This window comes from Liolophura sinensis, chromosome 11 (assembly GCF_032854445.1).
Source record: "Liolophura sinensis isolate JHLJ2023 chromosome 11, CUHK_Ljap_v2, whole genome shotgun sequence".
NCBI classification, from domain to species: Eukaryota; Metazoa; Mollusca; class Polyplacophora; order Chitonida; family Chitonidae; genus Liolophura; species Liolophura sinensis.
In genome coordinates this window covers 20291025-20312406 of record NC_088305.1, presented here as the reverse complement: position 1 = coordinate 20312406, position 21382 = coordinate 20291025, and the positions used below count along the sequence as shown (strand labels likewise).

The following is a 21382-nucleotide window of genomic DNA, read 5'->3' as shown; positions in this document are numbered from 1 at the left end:
CCCATGTGGTCACAGTAACACAGTAGAGTAGCAACCATGTTTGGAAACAATGTTTATTTACTGTATTTAAGTGATTGGAAAGATCTAAGTTGTAGCTATCATTACTAAGACATAATATCTGAAAACAATGCAGCTGACCACAGTTATCCCCCTTGTTTTCACAGGGACCGATCCATGTTATATGGGTTTGGTGGACAGCCGCTACAACGCAGGTCGCCCCCGGCCTCAGGATGTGCGGGAGCGCGTCTACACCCTTAAGACATGGTGGGGTAGGTGCTTGTTCTGGGACACCGCCCACGGCAAATGGTCAGGAGAAGGATGCCACACTACGGCCAGTTCCACACTTAACTCTACAGTCTGTCTGTGAGTACCCTGTTTTACCTAAGGTTTAGCTTGTTTTAAGTGACACACTTTTCTTGACTCTGATTAATTCACCCACTTTACCTGGCCGATCTTTTTAAGGCTTTTATAAGCTTCTGATGGCACATTTTTATTGGCCAAGCTTTGGATAAACTACAGTATGCATGTATCCTCACTGCACAGGGTCAGCTTCGGGAGCTGTAAATCCAGGATCAGTCCTGGGTGGAGTCACACCTAAGACTTTAAAAGAGGAAGATGCAGCTTCCTTGCTTGGTGTTCAGCATGAAGGGGATAGTGCAACAACTGGTTGACCTCTATCAGTATAATGGCTCGGACGGGGCAGATTACTTGCCTTCAGTAAGGCATTTCAGTGAAGCGGCACTAGATGAAAGAGTGGTGGAAATCCGTCCTGCAACAAGGAGGCACATTACATGCATTCTAAGGATTCCTTCATTGTCAAATGACTGAAAAATTGTTAAGTACGACGTTAAACCCATAGCACTCACTCACTCACTGACTCCTTGCACTGTGTTCAGTCAGATAATGTCAGTACACTCTCTCTGTGTTCTCTATCTCAGGTAGTTCCGTACATGCATGAATTGGAAAGAATATGCTCATGAAAATACTCACTAATTAGTGTACATCTAATCGGTAGCTAGGTAATGAATTGCAACATGCAATTGTAGATTTGAGTTGGCTGCATACATACTGCAGACACTATGAGACTGTAGTATAAGTACAGTATTTTAACACTGTGCTCCTAGATCCATATGAAAGCAGATAAAAGTACTAGTGTAAGAAAAGTGTGAAACATCAGTCTGTGTATTATTATATAGAAAATCATCATGAAGTTTGACCATATTTAGCTTCTTGTTTTACCTCACTTATTTTTCTTCTCCTCTCTTTTACATTACAGATGTAACCACATGACAATGTTTGGCAGCCTTCTGGACCTAGCCCCCAATGACCTTCACTTCAAAAACATAGAGGACTTCTTTGAGTGAGTAAAAAGTTATATATGTATGTTGTGGTCTTTGTTTTTCCTTTCACATTGTACATGGTGAAATCAGTCGCCAATCGGAACGCATGTCGCTGGTTAGTAGGAAACGGGGATTGACTCCCAAAAAAACTGGAGTGATGTCAAAATTTTAAAAACTCTGCTTAAAGATACTTAATGTTTGGTACACAATGCTGTCTTTTGTCTAAAGATAGCATTGGTGAGCTGGACAGAATTTTAATGTATAAAACCCAAAACACAGGCATTAAGATTGTATTTCGAATTTTGACTAAAGTCAGAAAGGTTTTGTGAAATTGACCCCAGGCTCTGCTTAAAGATACTTAATGTTTGGTGCACAATCCTATCTTTTATCTAAAGATAGCATTGGTGAGCTGGACAGAATTTTAATGTATAAAACCCAAAACACAGGCATTAAGATTGTATTGCGAATTTTGACTAAATTCAGAAAGGTTTTGTGAAATCGACCCCATTGGGAAGGAGCCAGATAACGTCCCCTGGAGCATTGGTAGATTCTGCACTGTGTACGGCTTTGCTTTCAGAACACAACTCCACAGAAACAGCGACCTATTACAAAGAGGAAAAGATTACACCGCTCGGCGTTCACAGGCTGTCTCCATTTAAAAGCCATTAAATAGGATTTAAAGATGTTGGATTTGTACAATAAAAAAAACCACTGTGTTCATTATATTTCAGGCTGTACAAGAGTGCTGTGATGTTTGCTTGGATCGCTGCTCTCCTAGTTGTATATGTAATAGCAGTCCTGTTCTGTCGAAGAATCGATCTCCACAACGCCAGGAAAGGAGGCGTGGTCTATCTCCAAGACAACGCCGTCACAGACCACCAGAAATATGAAATCACCTTGGAGACTGGATTTAGGAAAGGAGCCGGGACAACAGCTAAGGTAAACACGTCTGCCATCAGTACAGAGCTCTACAAATAAAGCCTTTATCAAGCAACTCTGGAACTGTTCATCTTGGAACCAGAGCTTTTAGTGGAGTTGGGCATGGGGGAGGGCCATGATGGTGGGGTGGAGGGGGGGGGGGGGATATTATTCTAATACCAAAACTGGCTTTAAGATGTTCTTAACAGCAATATGGCTGGAATATTGTTAAAGTGGCTTAAGCCTTAAACCTTTGATTTTTTTTTATTCAGTCAGCATGACGGATAAATGATCAGGTTACAGATTTGAGCAAACAAGAAAGGCAAATTTTGAAATCTGATTTTATTAGTAGATAAAACATGAAGTTGAGTCTAAATCTTCAACCTTTTGCAACACTAATGCGCTTTTTCCAGTGGAATTCATGCTTACAATTGTTGTGAAACTGATGCTAACAATGATTTGTTTGTGTCATTTTAAATGCAAGCTTCATCATAAAACTGTGTGAATTGTTTATGTGCACCCCATAATTCTCTCAGAATGTTTCAAAATGTTAATCGCTGAGTTGGTTGAAAAGGTTGAAGAAGTAGGGTAGATCAATTAAAGAAAACAAAAAAACCCTTAAAGTTATAGAATGAGCTTGTCTGAAAATTTTTATTAACAGTTGGCCAACTTTGTCTGATGAGTGTAGTCCTCTATGTGTCGACTTCCATGTCTCTGTCTCATTTTCTCTGTCTCATTTTCTCTGTCTCGTCTTCTGAGACCCGGGTGTCGTCCTCTACATCCGTCTCTGTATTTTTATGGTGTTTTACTTTTCTCTAAACAGATCAGTGTAATCCTTCATGGCGAAGATGGCATGTCAGAAACAAGGGAGTTAATCAGTGGTGACGACCGACCGTTGTTCGAAAGAAATTCAAGGGACACATTTATCATGACGTGAGTTTGACTTCCTCTTGTATCTATATAAATGAAGACTCTCAAATTCAGATGATATGTATCCATCTCTGCTACTCTTTTGCCTTAAGTTGGGAGGATTGTCATAGTCTGTGATTCTGAAATGTGCCTGCAAAACCAATTTATTGCAAAAGCCTGAGGGTGAAATCAGTTTATCGAGTTTGTGTACTTCTAACCAGGAAATTGAAAGTTATGAGTGCATCAGATTTGTTTGTTTCTGTATTTATTTGATTTGGGCTCAGTACTTTAATGAAGAACATTTCAAGTATGTGATGATGACAGTACTTTTGGGCTTCAGTGTTGTGCATGTGAATAGATTTTGTCTGTTGAGTCTTCCGATTGTCAGATTTGTGGAGAAGTTATGACACAAGTCGGTTTGGTTGCGTTGTTTTAGGCTGCCAAGTAACTTTGAAAGGTTATTACGCAAGTCGGTTTGATTGCATTATTTCAGGCTGCCAGGTAACTTTGATAAGCTATTGCATAAATCTGTTGTGTTATTTCAGGCTGCCAGGTAACTTTGATAAGCTATTGCACAAATCTGTTGTGTTATTTCAGGCTGCCTGATAACATTGGGAGGATCTGGAAGGTTCAGCTGTGGCACAACAACTCTGGGGCGTCCCCCAGCTGGTACCTCAGTAGGGTGGTCATCCGTGACCTCAGCTGTGGTAAGTCTTCGCCCCCACAGACGTGACCCCGAAGAGTCAGGCCTTAACCCAGTGAGGCCCCACCCAACCCATATCCCTCAGTCAGTTCCTCGCCCAAAATCAATGTGTTATCAAGGGTTTTAAAAGTGCTCATCCAAAACACAGCATTGGAGATTTCTGATATACCAGTTTTTGCTTTTTGTGTATCTTACCTGAGTTAATGTCACAGATATTAGTCGGTTTTGTGATTCCTGGTGTTACAGCAGAGTTGCATACAACTGGTTTAAATTTGTTCCAGCACTTAAAATTCCTGTTTGTGCTTCTTGCCAATAAATGATTACAATATATTTTCTAGGATACAAAACAAGTTTAAAACAGGTTTCATATAGTTGACTTCCGTAAAAATTTCTCTGGTAAAAATTGCAACAGCACAATTACTCTACAGCCTCAAGGCAAAGTGGTTTTGTTCTTGATGTGTCTGTATGTATTATTGTCGGAATAAAAGCTGTCAAATATATTTGGATTTTCATGCACCGTCAGACTATATCATTTGAACTGATGAATGTTGCATTGTCTAAATGTTATTCTCTTCTTTTTCTTTAATTTTAAGTCCCCTCTCCTTTGTTATCTTCGTGAATTTAACTATGCTTGTCAGTAGTATTGCAGTAGATGGTATGAGTGGTGTGTTTTTGTAGGGAACACGTATTACTTTATCTGTGAGAAGTGGCTGGCTGTGGAGGAAGACGAGGGCAAAGTGGAGGGAGAGTTCATGTCCTTGGAAGGAAATCTTGGGTTTAAGAAGGTAAATATGGTCTGATGCATTCAAATATGACTGTTTTGCAGCAATCATTGCAGTGCTTTGCAGTAGATGTTTTCTGTGGTGCTCTATCTGATTTTCTCCATTGATATACCTGAAAGTTGCCAGTATGGTGTAAACATGAATAAGAAACCCCATGCTATAGGGTGGCTTGAGGAGCACTGTGTTAAGAGCTATCTTTCTTCCTCTTTTTGTTTTCACCATACCTATATTTACACTTCTAACGTGTTAAACCTACTTTCTCTGTATACAGGTGTTTTGGGCCAAAGGTACGCAGTACGCCACGGACCTTCACCTGTGGGCATCAGTGGTGACCTGTCCCTCGTACAGCCGATTTACGCGGGTTCAGCGTCTGACCTGCTGTTTTTCACTGCTCATGTCCTACATGTGCCTCAACGCAATGTGGTACAGAGGTCGTATTGAGCAGGTGAGTCATGGAGTCATTCGGGGGATGGTCAATTATTGGAACATTAATGATAGTGTACAAGTAGTTTTATGATAGCTATGAGAAGAAATAGGTAAGTAGCTTCACTGTGTTCTAAAGTAAATGTAACAATGTCTATTCTCACTGGAATGTCCCTCTGCTGTCGTAATGACGTCACAAAAAACTGTGCAATGAGTACCCACATGTGCAAAGATATGCATTGTAATATTTGTGATACGCAGGCTTCTCATAATGTTAACAATTTGGATGGGCCATTGAAGCTTGTAATTTAACCCATGTAAGATATCACCACTTTATGGTTGAAATATTGCCCTTAAGCCATAATCACTATAAAGTCATTATTTGTGGTTCATGAGCTCCTGGTAATATTAACAGTTTGGATTGCACATTGAAGCGTATCATTTATATAGATATATATATATAAGCTACAGGTGCTGATATTAGCTTTGTCTCTCTCCTCAGTACCGTGGTGAGTTTGGCTTGTTGGACTTGTCCTGGCGCTCCGTTGTTGTTGGAGCCATCATTACTGCCATTGTTCTGCCGATCAATCTCTTCCTGGTTTTCCTCTTTAGACGCAGCAAGGTGAGTGGTCGTCATAGCAACAGGTTCACCGGACATGTATGTACATGTATGTGCATATCTTAAACGTCGCATGTTGGAAAGTTCTTAAGTAACTGTCCAGAAGTCAGTGGTTTACAGGGGCTAATTTTTCAAGGAGGTCGTACATGTACAATAATCGCCTATTTAGGACAGTGGTACAGTAATAGTGACATACAAAATATCGGACGACAAATGTGCAATAAAAAAATGTCATACGCCGCTTTGTGAAGCTGGGTCCTGAGCTCGTGTTTCCTCTACCCATAGAACTGACTGCCATCATATCAGTGACAAATCCTTCAGTATGGCATTAAACGACAGTGAAAAAAAATCAATAAATAAAAAATAAAAGTTACACCTATCTTTAATTCGACCCACCCTATAAACCCCACCCCAAGCAACCACCCACCAACCCACCAACCCACCACCCACCTGCCCATGTATATGTAGCCTTACCTGTACTATTGCTACTACAGGTAGACAACCGGCACCAGTCTAAGGAGGATGTATACCGCACAGGTAAATGTGAACACCTGGACGAGTCCGCAGAGGAGGCGGTCCAGCCGGTCATGACATACTCCATTCTCGACCAATCACTGCTCAACTGGCAGAGCATCCAGGAGTGGGCTCAGAAGCAGTGGGTGAAGAGACAGCAGTCAGAGGTGTCCAGCTCCGAGAGCGTCAAGTCCAGTCCTCAGATACAGCACACGAAGAAAAGTGAGTTACAGGAACACCTAGTGGCAGAGGCAAAATTGTCGATTTCTATAATTAACAGAAACTCTTTTTAAAGCTGTCCTAACTCTTCAAGCTTGCTATTGAAAGACTTCCAGAAACAGCATACGTGTAGCTAAAAGTTGAGTGGGCTAAAGATATATTCTGGAAGGACAGGACAAACCTAGTTGATTCTTAATATGCCAAAATATTATTGAGTATGATGTAAAACATAAATCAGATTCCAAAATTTAATTTTGTATCAAGCAAGGAGACTGCAAAAATATTTTTGTTTGAAATCAAAGTTTTGAACAGTAGAAGGCTTATTTTTATGTGTGTGTACCAGATATTCAAATTGAAATAGGTTGTTGTAAACATTCCACTTATCTGGTGTTCGTCAGAACGCAATTACAAAGCTTCAGATTTCAAGTATTTCCTTACTCTTTGTTCTTTATGTTTTGTGTGCAACACACAAGTTGCTTAATTTAACAAAACAATCTCCAGAAACATTGTCAGCTAAGTCATTGACTTACCCTGCTGATTTGTCCTGTTCTGTACAGGTGAGACGTTGGAGCAGGCATCCAGCGGGTTTGAAGATTGTGCCAGTCAGGACCGCATACAACCCACCCCAGAGAGGAAGAAATGTAACATGTCCGATGTTAGCTCCAACAAAGGCTCTCAAACAAGTAAGTATCTGTGCCTTACATGCTGATACAATGCTGACCTCAGAAAATTTTAGGCAACTCCCCTTAGAGGTATCTATTCTGTAGGTTTTGTGGTCCGCCTGGAGGTTCAAACCCGACCATGGACATGTGAATTTGTAGATCCCCTTTCTCATGACCTCTCTGGTTTTGTTGACAACAAGCAGTTAATGAATCTGGTGTGACATTTTTTGCAGTCTATAACGTTTGGTGAAGATCACATGTCTTCCACCAACATGGTACACATATCTGCACGTCACCTGCACGTGGAAGAGTTTGTCAGTAACTTGTCAGGGGCCAGTGGTTTACCCCTAGCACTCCAGTTTCCTCCATTCATGAAACTGACAGTTATCCTGTAAGTTAAAAGTTGAGTATTGCGTTGGGCAGCAATCAGAGGAATAAGTACATGAATAAACAAGTGTTGTGAAAATTCGTCTCATGCTGTGCAGCAATGCAGCATTTTTCCCTTAGCATTCAAGGCCTGGCGCCAGAAGGTGGGTTAAAAGATGACGTGTGTTTCAAGCGGCTTTTCTTTCCTCTGTTTCCTCAGGTACTGGAAGTCACCGACGTCCGTTCCTGCTCCCTTCCTGCTGTCGTTACCTGGCTTGGACACTGGCTGTACTTATCATTGTAGGCTGTTCTGTGGTCACTATGATGTATGGATTCAGGTAAGTCACTGATTGATTTCACCCACTGATTGATTTCACCCGCTGATTGATTTCACCCACTGATTGATTTCACCCACTGATTGATTTCACCCACTGATTGATTTCACCTGCTGATTGATTTCACCCACTGATTTGATATTCCAGTATTACAAAACGGCTAGTTTCAGGTAAAGAAAACATTAAAATGAAAGATACATCAGATGAAAGGTCATTAAACATTGTCCTCAAATAAAGGTCAAATGGAATTTTTCCACCAACCGTAAATCTTCAACCTTTTCAACCACCAAAGCACTTTTTGCCGTGGAATTTAGGCATACAATTATTATGAAAAAAAAATTGGTCTTTCTACAGATACAGACTTCATAATGCTACAAATTATTTCACTACTTATTAGTTCTCTCAGAATGTTTAAAAATGTTGGTTGCAAACGGGTTGAAAAGATTAGGGTAATCAAAATGCTTTTAAAATATTTGATTCTACAATGATCGGTTGGAACCCGGTAATAGTTTATTTCAAGGTTCATTCCGAAAATACGGTTCATAGTTGTACATGTATTTTGAATGCAGAAGCCTGACAGTCTGTGTGTTCAGTGGCCAAAAACTGTTCTAGTCCTTTTTTTTTATTATTTTTACAGTGATTAAAGAATGTGTAAGAGTTATTGGTTTAGAAGAGGTAATTGAAGAAACTGCTTGATATTTCAGATTTGGGAAGACAAAGAGCACGAGGTGGTTACAGTCGTTCTACTTCAGCTTTATGGTCTGTGTGTTCATCAGCCATCCATTCCTGGTGAGTTTTTTTTCTCCCCACAAAGCAGTATCAGAAGAGACATTGCTCGTGCATGTATGGGTGTCCTTGTATCAGGCCATTGGTAAAGTACCCGCAGAGACATTGCTCGTGCATGTATGGGTGTCCTCGTATCAGGCCATTGGTAAAGTACCCGCAGAGACATTGCTCGTGCATGTATGGGTGTCCTTGTATCAGGCCATTGGTAAAGTACCCGCAGAGACATTGCTCGTGCATGTATGGGTGTCCTCGTGTCAGGCCATTGGTAAAGTACCTGCAGAGACATTGCTTGTGCATGTATGGGTGTCCTCGTGTCAGGCCATTGGTTAAGTACCTGCAGAGACATTGCTCGTGCATGTATGGGTGTCCTCGTGTCAGGCCATTGGTAAAGTACCTGCAGAGACATTGCTCGTGCTTGTATGGGTGTCCTCGTGTCAGGCCATTGGTAAAGTACCTGCAGAGTCATTGCTCGTGCATGTATGGGTGTCCTCGTATCAGGCCATTGGTAAAGTACCAAATTAAATAATAATATTATAATTTCAGAACTTTTTACATGAATGGGTGCAGTGTCCTCTTTAATTTACCAGATTTAAAACACCGAACATTTCAATAATAACTTAAATGTTGATAAATTTTATTGTTGTTTTCCCATTTTGTCCCTCAGATCCTGATTGTGACTGTGTACATGTCTATAAAGTACCGCAATGACCCGTCCATCTTTGACCATCCTGTCAAGCGTTACAACGAACGGCAGAAGTCAGAGAGTGTGGACTCCAAGGAGTGTGTCTACTGCGAGGAGTGTGATGAGCTGGAGCGGGTGAGTTCTCTCCCCTTGTCTATACAAGTCACAGAGGCTTGCATATTCGTATTACTGAATACTGTTGGATATTATTTTTCTGTCAGCAGGAATCTCTACTGTTCCAAGTCCAATATAAAATAATGAGATTAGGTTGTTTCTCAGATGAAAATAAATATTTAAAGAGCTCTATTCTCAGTGCATAGACGTAAGTTATTTTATATTTTCAATCTGCCTATAAAACTCTAGTTGTATATAAGCCCAGGTCTAACATAATGGCAGTCTTTAGCTTAGAGAGTAACAAGAGTGGCTTTTTGTCACCTACATGTGAATCCGTCTTTTCATGGACCCTATTTAGAACAAGTACAATACATGTGAAGTCTCCTAGTAATTGTCATCAGATATATTTCATGTGGTGCTCTGAAAACTGTGTTGGTGGCACTTCAGATCAACCAATACTAAAGCACTTTCATTTCAGTACCATGCTTGCGAATTTCAAATGTGCTCCTCTTTACCAGCCTGTCTGTCATGCTGGGTTTCCCCCCAGGCTCTGCCCGGTTTCCTCGCACCATAATGCTGGCAGCCGTCGTATTAGTGAAATATCATTTAGTACAGCATAAAACTCCAGTGAATACCTGCCTGTCTGCCCTTGTGTGCCCGTTCACATTTTTGATTTTTGTTCCCTTACCTGCAGGGCGTGGTGGCTCGCCAGAGATCGCGGTACCTGAGGTTTGCCCGACCCCCACAGGAGAAACACCTCATAGAAGCCAGGAAGAAGATCATGAAAGAGAAGAAAGCCTATGCTGTCCTACAGTAAGTCCATTTGCCACTGGAAAATTATCATTCAGGAATAATCCTTGAGGCTACTTTAAGAAGGGATCTCCTTGCTGTATTTTGTTGTTCTTAATTGTGACTTGGTGCAGAGATGAACTATGTTGCTTTTCATGAATTGCCTGCGAAAAGAGAATAGAGTGGTATACCAATGATGGTTCTAGTAATGTACTTGTGCTCACCGAGGCTGTGTTTGTGTTGACAGAGACTACTGGCAATTCCTTGTCTTCTTCATCGTCCTGGCAACCATGGCTTATGGCAAGGACCTCTCCTCTCCATTCTACATCAACGAGTCACTCAAAAACTCCCTTGTCAGGTATGGCCCTTTGGTGAAGGTGTGATCACAACTGAGGGGTTGTTGGGGCTAAGAAGGAATCCTGCAGTTCTATAGATAGGATACATCATTCCCCTATGAAATCCATATTGCTAAATATGTGAAGGATAGTGAAACTTGTCAAGGTAAAATCTGGATAGATGTACGTCAAAATTCACACAAACAAAAGAATGACATTTGCAAATGGTTCAGATAAAACCATGTAATGGCTCCAAAAAAAAAGCACATAATTCTAACGTGCAAATCCGAAGTGACGGTTGAATCCTGTATTTTTAAACGTATGACAGGCATTCAAACTAGCAATGCTAAAACTTAGATACATTATAACTCAAGAGTCATATTACCAGATGCTGTTAGTTACATGGTGACTCAGTGACAGGATACGCAAATATATGGTGTCAGTAATCCTCATATCGATGCCTCTCACAATGTGAGGATTATTGACACCATATATTTACATATCCTGTCACTGAGTCATGATGTAGTGAATTTATCCAGCAAAGAGCCAATTCAGTGCAGAAGACTGATGTTTAGGTGAATCGCTTTAGTGATGTGACCATTGTTGGACCCCAACAAAGGGAGATAACCTACTCAGCAGACATGGACCGCAGGATTCAAGAATATATCTGTACCCCACATGATCATTGTTGTCCAATGAAAAACGGAGTATTTTGTCTGATGCGGGATAAATATATGTATACTTGTATAGTGGTTTATGAAAGTTGCAAAGCTGAAGTTTAGATAAAGTACCTTTTTTGGGAATTTTTTTCATCCCCATGTTACGACTGGCGATGAAACTTGCATCGCTGAAGTCACGATAACTCCCAATATAGGAATCCTGTTTAACTAGCGTTTCTATTTCGGATAGAAGCTATTATTATATTACATGTACGTAGTAAGCAGCTGGCTACTACCTGTGTCTTACTTCTATTTTCAGGAGTGGAAGTCCACAGTTTGCAACTATCAAAACAGTGACAGACTGGTGGAGCTGGTCACAGTCAGGTCTTCTAGACGGACTTTTCTCTCATGTGGCTTACGACAGAGAAGCAATAACTCCTCACCAGGTAAAACATTGGGCTGGGCAAAGTCGCCTGGGCCTAGCAGCCAACACTAGATCGGTTGTCCAGAGTACAATTAACTCATTTGCTACCTCAACGTCATACAGCCCTAGCTACTGCAACCCTGATCACCGCTTGGTCCCCGCAGGCCACAGCAGAAACACAATTTGTATAATTCAGCCATCAGATTTTCGGTGGCAGTTGGTATTTTTGCCCTGTGAAGCGTGTAAACATAAAATTAATCACTTTATTAGAACTGTGTATCTCTCAATTTGAGTAAAATTGCATTTCCGTAATTGGCATTGTTCTTGTCACTGGTACAGTTTCCGATTGTTCCGGTTCGCATCTCTTGTTAATTCTAGAGCGTAGTTGACCTAAGGTTAATTCCTCTTCATCGGAAGACTCTTCTATGTCACTGCGAACATCTGAAACCAAAATATCTGGATCGAAATCCCCCTAAATGTCTTTATTCGTAAAGCCCTCAAAATCGTCATCTGTACTTAAGTACATTTTGGCAAACGCCTCAAAGAAGGTCGTCAAATCTCCTCCACATTTTTTCACGCCTTTTTATCGCTTACAACGAATGAAAATCTACGAACACTGATCGTGTGGTTTCCTTCGGGTCTCGTAAGGCCGTATTATATCGGTTTAGCTCCCCAAAAATCCCAATTTCCGTGCAAAAATAGACCAGTCAGAGACCAGCCGCTTGCGGGGACCAAGGGGTATGGCTGGGCTGCCAGGCGCTCCCAGTAGCGAAAGAGTTAAGCATGACCAAGATGGCCGTAAACTGCAGTGATGAATTGGTTCATAATGTAGTTCTGTACATCTGAAACCAGCTTGGAAGTGTCAAGATACAGGCCAGGTTTCCTAAGGCTTTTGTGCTGTGGTTGACGTGTAGTATCATTTCTACAATAATAGCATCCCAACTAGATGATGCAAGGTATATTACGTACTGTTTCCTCCAAACATAACCCCGGCCAGTAAGTGAAAAAAATATTTAGTACAGTACTAAAACATGAATCCGATGTTTAATAAATAAATGAGTGTGTGAAATAACCCTGTTTGTAATTTGACATTTCAGACGACCAACCTGTACGTTATAGGGCAGGTCCATGTCAGACAGCTGCGTGTGAATGCGCCTGTCACCTGTGAGTCTGTGACCCACAACACCTTGCTAAATACCTGTCATGACCAGTACACCATGGACAGTCGGGACGAGGCGCCATACGGCCCTAACGACTCCTGGCGCCATAGCTTCTACGAGCAGTACTACAACGTGAGGGGGTCGCACGGTATCTACGATAGCTCAGGATATGTGGTGAAGCTGCACAGGAACAGGTATGGTGGAGCATTTGTGCCAACTGTATCCATTCTCACAAACGTTTAACAACGGCTACAAATTTGATTACCCTGTTTGGGGTTTCTTCAAAAAAAAAAATTTTGAAAAACAGTAGCATTAAGAAACGTCGAGCATGTCTGTTTTCAAATTTCATTTTTGTCAGAGGCTCTTAAAGAGGAAACAAGAGACTTTAAGAACCTCTGACAAAAATGTGTGAAATCCGAAATGAGCAAAACAAACAAAAGCTACAAAATACCAAACAGATTTACATTTGCATGTAACAAAGTCTCCAGTTGTCTCTGTTACATACAAATGTAAGTTATCGATACAATTATTATGAAAATATCTTGTTTGTGTCATTACTTATGCAAGCTTCATAAAACTACATAAATTATTTCTCTACACATTATAGTCCTCTCAGAGTGTTTCAAACTATTGGTTGCAGAGTTTATTGAAAAGGTTGAAAAATTAATATATCTGACATAATGCTAAATGTCTAACTTTTGCTGATCCTGCCTTTCCCAATTAATGGTAACCTATAATTAGGATTTTGTGATTCAATAAAAACAAAAATTGAATGTTTGTCTCACAGCTGATTCCTGTCTACATTTCACATGTGCAAACCTCTGCCTACTTTTGGGCTCCATGACACAACTCCATGCTATATCGTCTGATTCATGTTTTACCTTCAGAACGGCAGCATATCGGCAGCTAGAAGAGCTACGGGCCAATGACTGGCTGGACATAAGGACCAGGGCGGTTGTTGTTGAGTTTACCATCTTCTATGCCCCTACCAGTCTCTTCACGTGAGTGACGTCTACATACTCGGTTACCAGTATAGAATGTTAATTTACTTTTTTCATGTTAATATCACAAGTGCCACTGCTTGAAAAGGTTGAATTTCCAGTTAAACCAAAACGGGTGCATTAAGAATTATAAAACATTATATCTTTGTTGCAATAGGGACAGTGAAAAACTTAAATTGTAGATGAATATGCTGTTTTTCGCAATTTGTGGCGATGCTTTTTGACAGTCAAAAGTAGATATATTTTCAAGCGGCACTGATGATATCCCGTCCACATGCATTATGCATGTAGTATGTATTATACATGGGAATCGTTGTATGTTGTTAAAAATTGTTGTACATTGTTAAAAATTGTTGTGTGTTGTTAAAAATTGTTGTACATGATTGTTTACAGGTCAGTGACTCTGTTACTGGAGACACCGTCAACGGGCGGAGCTTTCCCACGGCCATCGATATTTTCCACATACCTGTACAAATACATCTCTGTCTGGGACAATATGGTGCTGGCCGCAGAGGTGAGTTCCTGAACAACTTACTGATAGCCTCGAGCATTTTTACACGAAACTTGTCCCTGCGAAACATCAAATACGGTTCTTTGATCATTGATTACCTTCTGACTTTTCACTGATATGAGTGTTTCTAGAGTACGTCCCTTATGTTGTTGCAGTAGTTGTATGAATGTAAGGGGTCACTGGCCTATGCTGTAGCCATCAGTGTTAACTCTCATTCTAGTCTTAAGTCATCAGGTGTTATGTTCATCCACGTCGTGTCATGCTACGTTTGCTGGTTGTAGATTGGAGTCTTGCCAACGTTAACGAACATGTAGATGGAACATTTTATCTCTGGACGGCACGATTTATGATAAAACATACTGTAAATCTTCAGCCTTTTCAACGACAAAAGCACTGTGTATCAGTGGAATTTAAGCACAGAATTATTTTGAAAATGATACAAAATATGATTTGTTCAGTTGTGTCATTAAAGATGCAAGCTTCATAAAACTGTGCAAATTATTTCTCTTTTAAGTTATTTCTCCACAAATCTTCTCAAAGTGGCTTTAAGCCATAATCATTCATTTTAAAAAATTGAATATTTTTCTTTTTTTATTGTGAATATATATATATATATATATATATATATATATATATATATATATATATATTTATATCATGCTTATTATATGATTTTGACTATGTTGTTTGTGTTCAGCTGTTCTTCATTGCAATGGTGCTGTACTCGGTGAGCACAGTGATGGCAGAGATGATAACACTACAGCACAAGTACTTCACCAACCCATGGAGTGCTGTGGATGTAAGTATTTGACACGGAATTTCCCTGCTGCACTAGGTTCATAAGAAATTTCATGTGAGGTACAGTAATTTACAGTGATAAGAACGAAAAGTCATGGGAATTGTGGACTAGCTGCCCCAGCAATTGTTCTTGTTAATAGCATATTTATGTTATCGGAAAGCCTTTAAAAGTAGGAAAATATACTCCCCCCACCCCCAGGTCAGTGAAATATTCTTGAGTGTGGCGTAAAACACTAACCAAAGAATTAAATAAATAAATAAAACTGACTACCACCATACAAGTGAAACAGTCTATAGTTTAGCACTGAATAGCATGATGATCCCATGACCTGCTGTGTTTCAGGTTGTCTTCTCTCTAATGGCACTAGCCTACATCGGCTGTTACATCTACCGTGTTGTACTGGTCAGCGAGACCAAGGAGCACTTGTTGTCGTCGTACTACGAGGAGTTTGTGGACATCTCCACGCTGGCACAGTGGGATGAGGTGGGTACAATTTCACGAAATCTCCAAAACTTTTCAATGTCTAAAGCACTTTTTTTTTTCCAGTGGAATTTATGCATACATTTATTATGAAAATTTATGCCAAAAATGATTTGTTTGTGTCACAACGGATGAAAGATTTGTAAATTTGAAAATTATTTCTCCACACCCCCATAGTTCTCTCAGAATGTTTCAGAATATTGACTGTAGAGGTGGTCAGAAAGGTGGAAGAATTAGGGCCTATTTGACCAATGTTTTACATACAGTGTGAATTCTTAAAAAGTAAAATTCTTCTCCGGCCGTACGTGGGAAGGTCTGCCAGCAACCTGCGGATGGTCGTGGGTTTCCCCCGGGCTGTGCCCGGTTTCCACCCACCATAATGCTGGCTGCCGTCGTATAAGTGAAATATTCTTGAGTAAAACACCAATCAAATAAATAAATAAATAAAAAGTAAAAAGTACTTTAGTTTTCAATGTTCATCAAGTACTGCCTCTTGCAGCATCTACCATCACACCTGTTAAAAGATTAAAAGGACTAATATATCTGTATCAAAGCCTATTGATCACATACCTGTTAATGAAAGTGAAATAGTTCTGTATCTCTTTCAGTGTTTTACCATCACACTCAGTGAAGAGAATGGATATTATGCCGTTTAGTGTTCATCATGCATGTTAGGTAAAGAGCACTGATGTCAGTCACTGTGAGCTATCACATGTGCTAATGGGTTGATATTTCTTTGCCAGATCCTGAAGGCCATGGTTGGATTCCTCTTGGCCGTGGTCACAGTCAAGTTCCTCTATCTTCTCAGATACAAGAGAACCTTCTCCAACCTGGGCAACTTCTACAAGCGAGCTTACAGGGAGCTTTTTGTCTTCTCAGTAAGTAGACTGCTAGTCTTAGCATTCAGTGCACTGTGAACTTTTGCCTATCATTAAAACAAGTGTTACATGTAGGTCATCAAATTTTCATTCATGGTTTTAGTGTATGGTACACTGAAAAGTAAGGGACCTACATAGCCAAGGGGGTTTACATGCCAGAGTGGCGCAATGACCCAGGAGCAAATGGGGTCGCTGTGAGATCAAGTCCAGCTCATGTTTGCTTCCTCTCCGGTCGTTTGTGGGAAGGTCTGCCAGTAACCTGCGGATGTTCTGTCAGCAAGCTGCGTATGGTCGTGGGTTCCCTCCAGGTTCTGCCTGGTGTTTTCCCACCATAATTCTGGCCACCATCTTATAAGTACGGCATAAGACACTAATCAAGTAAATAAATAACTCAGAAGTAGCAACCAGATGTGTGGATGTGGATATCCAGTTGATTGCTTTTTTATTGTTCACCAAACCAACTTTGTATTGTAAATGTCAGGGAAGTGTATTGTTTGCATGTTTTTGTTGATATCAAAGAGGTGAGTAGTAAAATCCATGATCAAAAATGATGGCAATAGCATTCGAGTTGAAAGTAGGAAAAAAAATTTATTTTCCGGTATGTGGCATCACCTGGCACTACGAAATCTTTTAACTGTTTTTTATATTGTAATTTTGATTTATCTTCTTTGTATGGACATTGGCAATCAACTTGTGAATCATTATTGAGTCACAAGAGATCTTTTTTGCTCCCAACAGGCAATGTTCTTGGTGTTCCTATTGGCCTATACAAGTCTGGGCTATGCTGCCTTTGGGGTTTTCAGTCCAAGCTTCAGGGACTTTTGGGTTGGCATGGAAACAATGGCTGGGCTGCTGATTGGCTGCTACAACATACCAGAATTTGAAAGGCACAATATGATTGGTGCTAGACTTTTCATTGTCAGCTATCTCCTGGTGGTGACTGGAATCCTCACATGTTACGTAAGTATATCTGTTCGTTTTTTGAGAAATTGCCGGAAGCATGTGCTGAGCAATGTCTTGGCACAGGGGGACATCACTCTTGGTGTAAGATATTAACACATTTCCACTTACAGATTTAGTTTAGTTTGGAAACAAGGGTTTTATTCATCTGTATCAAATTGTTTGAAATTTCAGGACCTAGAACTGAGTTTAAGCACATTTTTTGGGTCCCAGCGACAAACTGTGACAGATAGCATTTTCAGCATAAGTAATTTTAATTTGTCCTCCTTTTTTTCTTCCTTTTGTTTTATCAGTCAACACAGAAGAGAAAAAGTCTGTGATGCCGTACATCTTGAGTACCTTTATGAGCCACTTAACATAACGATGTATGTTCTTTTGTATAGACATGTATAACGTAACCAAATCGTTTTCCCCTTCAGATTGTGGCTGTCCTGTCCTACCAGTACAAGATCTTCAGACAAGGGGAGATGATCGCTATGGGCTGTAGCGACACCCTGAAGTTCTTCTGGGAACGCTTCCTGCTGTGGGCAGGCATCAAGAGGCCCCCACCAGAGGATGAGCCTGAGAGTGATTTACCCCCGGTAAGACAGAGCTCTGGGGGAGGTTACCACTGAGGGGTTAGCCCCTGCAATGGTCATCTGGTGCCATTTTCTCAAAGCTAATTCTGACTTAAGCCAAAATTTAATGCCTCTTCACAATGTTTAAGTTTTGGTATTGGAAGTTGAAATTTTGACATGTTTATCATAAGATTGCGTTTATGAGGTGGTTGATTTTTTAATAATTACTGGGGCCTAAAAATAAGCTCTAGATTTGTATTTCAAATTTTGACTTTAATCAGAACTGGTTTTGTGGAATCTGCCCCAATTTAAGCGGGGAGGAAAAGTTGATGGGAAAGCTTTGTATATATGTTTTTGTTTATCTTATAAATTGTTGATGCGGAAAAGAGTGGTTTGGTTATTCTTTTTGACAAGAATCTTTCATTGTTGAGATAAAACGTATTTAAACATCGCTGAAATAGAAGGCTTTTGTATCTTGGTTACATTAGACATGTAGGCTTTGTAATGGCTTGGACAGAGTATATTATTACATGTACGTCTTTGCCTTTCTAGGAGTTTACCATGGCTGAGATAGAATACCAGGTGGATGAGCTGCTGTTTCGTATGAATGCCATCTCTGGCTCCTCAAACCTGCCCGAGAAACCGCCGTGCTACTTCATTGACTCGGACGTCACTTACGGTGTCGGGGATGATGGCATATCCAGCGGAGAAAGCTCGGAGGTACGTGCTGTTCATGTTTGAAACTTGAACATTGACAGTGGTTAATTTAAAATATTAAAGATAGATAATGTTTGGATTCTGTAAAACTCAGTCACATAATGGTTTGGAAGACTTCTTTCCTGCACAGTAGAAAAATGGATGATTTAATTCTATGAAATAACAGTGCGTCATACTTCTGCATGTGTGTCAGTTGTTTCGAAGTGTAGTTGAACTTTGTTATTAGCTTTGCGTAAGTCTTCATAATAAATTACCAGAGGAACTGTAGTCCAGACTAAAGTTAATACCAGATGTAATTCTTAATACACTTATGAAAATTTATTTAAGTTAGAATTAACATTTGAGCTTTTAAACTCCCTAGTCCTCATTTTGAACACTATAGTTGACATTAGTGCTGTTGAACTGTGTTGTATGGCTGTTAGCACCTGTCTTTTTCAACTCCGTCAGACACGTCCATTTGATGAGGAGAGGTTTGAACAGAGGATCCAGAAGATTGAGGAGAACCTGTACTCACAGGAACCTTACCTGGCTCAGCTTATCAAGCTGGACAGTATCGGTGCGGACGTCCTCTCACACGAGCGTGAGAAACAGCTCAGGTCAGTACATGACAGACTTGTAAGATAGATGGACATTGAATTTTGCAATCTTTTGTGAGAGCTGATGTTTATTCAGCATGGTTATAGCAAATTGTACGAAACTGTGAAATAGATCATGGGAGCAAATTTTTTTACAGGCTAGAATTTTTTTTGGAACAGAAATTGTCATATTTTTTGTGGTAGCATGTTGAGCTGGTTTTTCTTGACATTTTATATCTTCAGATTTATCTTGTGGTGCCATTTGATATTAATCGTTTTACAATGTAGATTTGGAAACTTAAAGTAGAATGTCACCCACTGTGTTGAGCATTCACTGATTAATCAGAGTTGTCCCCCCTTGTCAGGTCTCACTTGGAGCTGGAGATTTTCCGTCGTCTGCAGATGCAGCGTGAGCAGAGGCTACGATCGTCTGACCGTTCATCGAGTAGTGGGGGTAGCCTGTCCCTGCCAGTGGGGACAAGCAGTCGCCAGGCCTCTCCCTCAGGTGGAATCTTAGGAAGGAAGGCCACAGCACTTTACACAAAACACCTCAGGCCAAGTAAGTTCTGTTGTAATCTGAGCTTGTTCATCCACATACCCTGTCTAATTCTGAGTTGCTCCGAATTTCCTGATTCTGAGAGATCTATTGATTGCAGGAATGTGTTTTGAGATTTATTTGGAGGTAGAGTGATGTCCTACTGGGAAATTGCAAGTATCAGCTAACCACTATTTCATAACATTTATTTTTTCTTTTATGTCTTTTTTATGTTTTTTATGCACTTCAAAAAATGAGTGAAAAAGTTAAATTTTACATTCCATTTAAAATCATGGACATTTCTTACATGACCACACATGTGTAGCTTGAGCAAAAGTTTAGTCACATTTTCAGATATGTGAAATGTGAATTTTTGTGAATAAAATATGAGTGAAGGACTACTAATATATTAAAACTTGAAGAAAATTCTGTTTCAGATGAATTGTAAATCTTGTGTGTAGAGGCCATTCTGAAAGACGTATCGTTTCTCATGTGTTGTAGTTGCCCGATCTGAGAGTTCCCTGGTAAAGCCTCTGGATGACCTTGGACTGGGAACTTCTGACCATCCCAACCTACAGACCATCCTGGCTCCCAATGAGGACACCACCGACGTGAGCCGTGACACCACCCACGGAGAAGGGGGCTTTCCGGAGCACCTGATCCGCGAAGCCCTCAGCCGTGACTTTGGCGTGGAGTTTGAGCTACCACGAGCCAGACACAAACAGGTGGAGAAGACCAAAAGTGACAGTACAAGCGGCCATTCGTCTTCTGCCAGTGACGATTGGCGCCAGCACAGAGCTGAGACAACCACCACAAGCAGTGAGGACAACACTCATGTAACAGGAGCGGGTGCACGGGCTAAAATCAAACACGGAGGTCAACCCAAGGTCAAACCCGAAATAGCCACATCCAGTAGTGCAAAGGTGTTCAGTCACAGCAGCTTGCGGGATTTGCCTCCCATTGAAGTGACAAAGACGTCTATCATTGGCAGTCCAGGGGTCCTGAAGCGAAAACCTCCCCCTGGGTCCTTCTCGCTGATGAACCCCAACTTCCCGAAACAAGGCCCATCAGGAATCCACATAGAATCTAGCTCGGGGTCTGAGCAGGATGCCTACAGAGGGAAGCGACCCTCGTCTAAAGCTCGTACTTTGAGGAAAACCAAGTCCCGTGGTAAAGGGAAGGGAGGAAAAAGGTTGCCTACTCTAGACTCACTGGAGGACGATTTGTCATTTGAACATGACGGTTATAACACTGACACTATGTATGGCACAAGTAGTACGAGTGAATCATCCAAGGACAAATCCAGTAGTAGCTCAGAAAACAAACAAGCCTGGTTGTAGTGTCTCACCAGTCTCATTCATTCATTCATTTTGTTTCGTGGAAATGCCATCACCATAAATACAGTATGTTCCTGCCCATGTTTATCTTGGCATAACTTGTGTGCAACACAGCCTAAAGGTATGGTAGTAACATTCAGTTTTATATTGATTTTATTGGTCACCATCGGGATAAGGGACAAAGCTTTGATGTTTATTTCAATTACTGAAGTCCTGTATTTCAACCTAAAGTTTTCCAAGCATAACGTTTTGCTTGTTTTATCTTATATAATTATGCTTCTTTGAGAGTTTTTT

The 21382-nt window shown here is 40.6% G+C and overlaps 1 protein-coding gene across 1 annotated transcript; it reads left to right on the top strand.

The window, feature by feature from the left end:
* The first annotated feature begins 169 nt into the window (after nucleotides 1-169).
* On the top strand, nucleotides 170-21099 carry LOC135477927 (polycystin-1-like protein 2). The gene is made up of 28 exons (XM_064758150.1): nucleotides 170-363; nucleotides 1277-1360; nucleotides 2072-2279; nucleotides 3082-3191; nucleotides 3765-3874; nucleotides 4549-4655; nucleotides 4924-5097; nucleotides 5578-5697; nucleotides 6189-6429; nucleotides 6984-7109; nucleotides 7675-7792; nucleotides 8494-8578; nucleotides 9240-9392; nucleotides 10066-10184; nucleotides 10408-10518; nucleotides 11474-11600; nucleotides 12676-12932; nucleotides 13626-13739; nucleotides 14133-14253; nucleotides 14948-15049; nucleotides 15392-15532; nucleotides 16273-16407; nucleotides 17146-17367; nucleotides 17787-17948; nucleotides 18477-18644; nucleotides 19089-19237; nucleotides 19582-19775; nucleotides 20253-21099. Exons 1-28 carry the CDS (start codon nucleotides 182-184, stop codon nucleotides 21089-21091), a joined length of 4779 nt encoding a protein of 1592 aa, XP_064614220.1. The 5' UTR covers nucleotides 170-181; the 3' UTR covers nucleotides 21092-21099.
* Nucleotides 21100-21382: the final 283 nt, after the last annotated feature.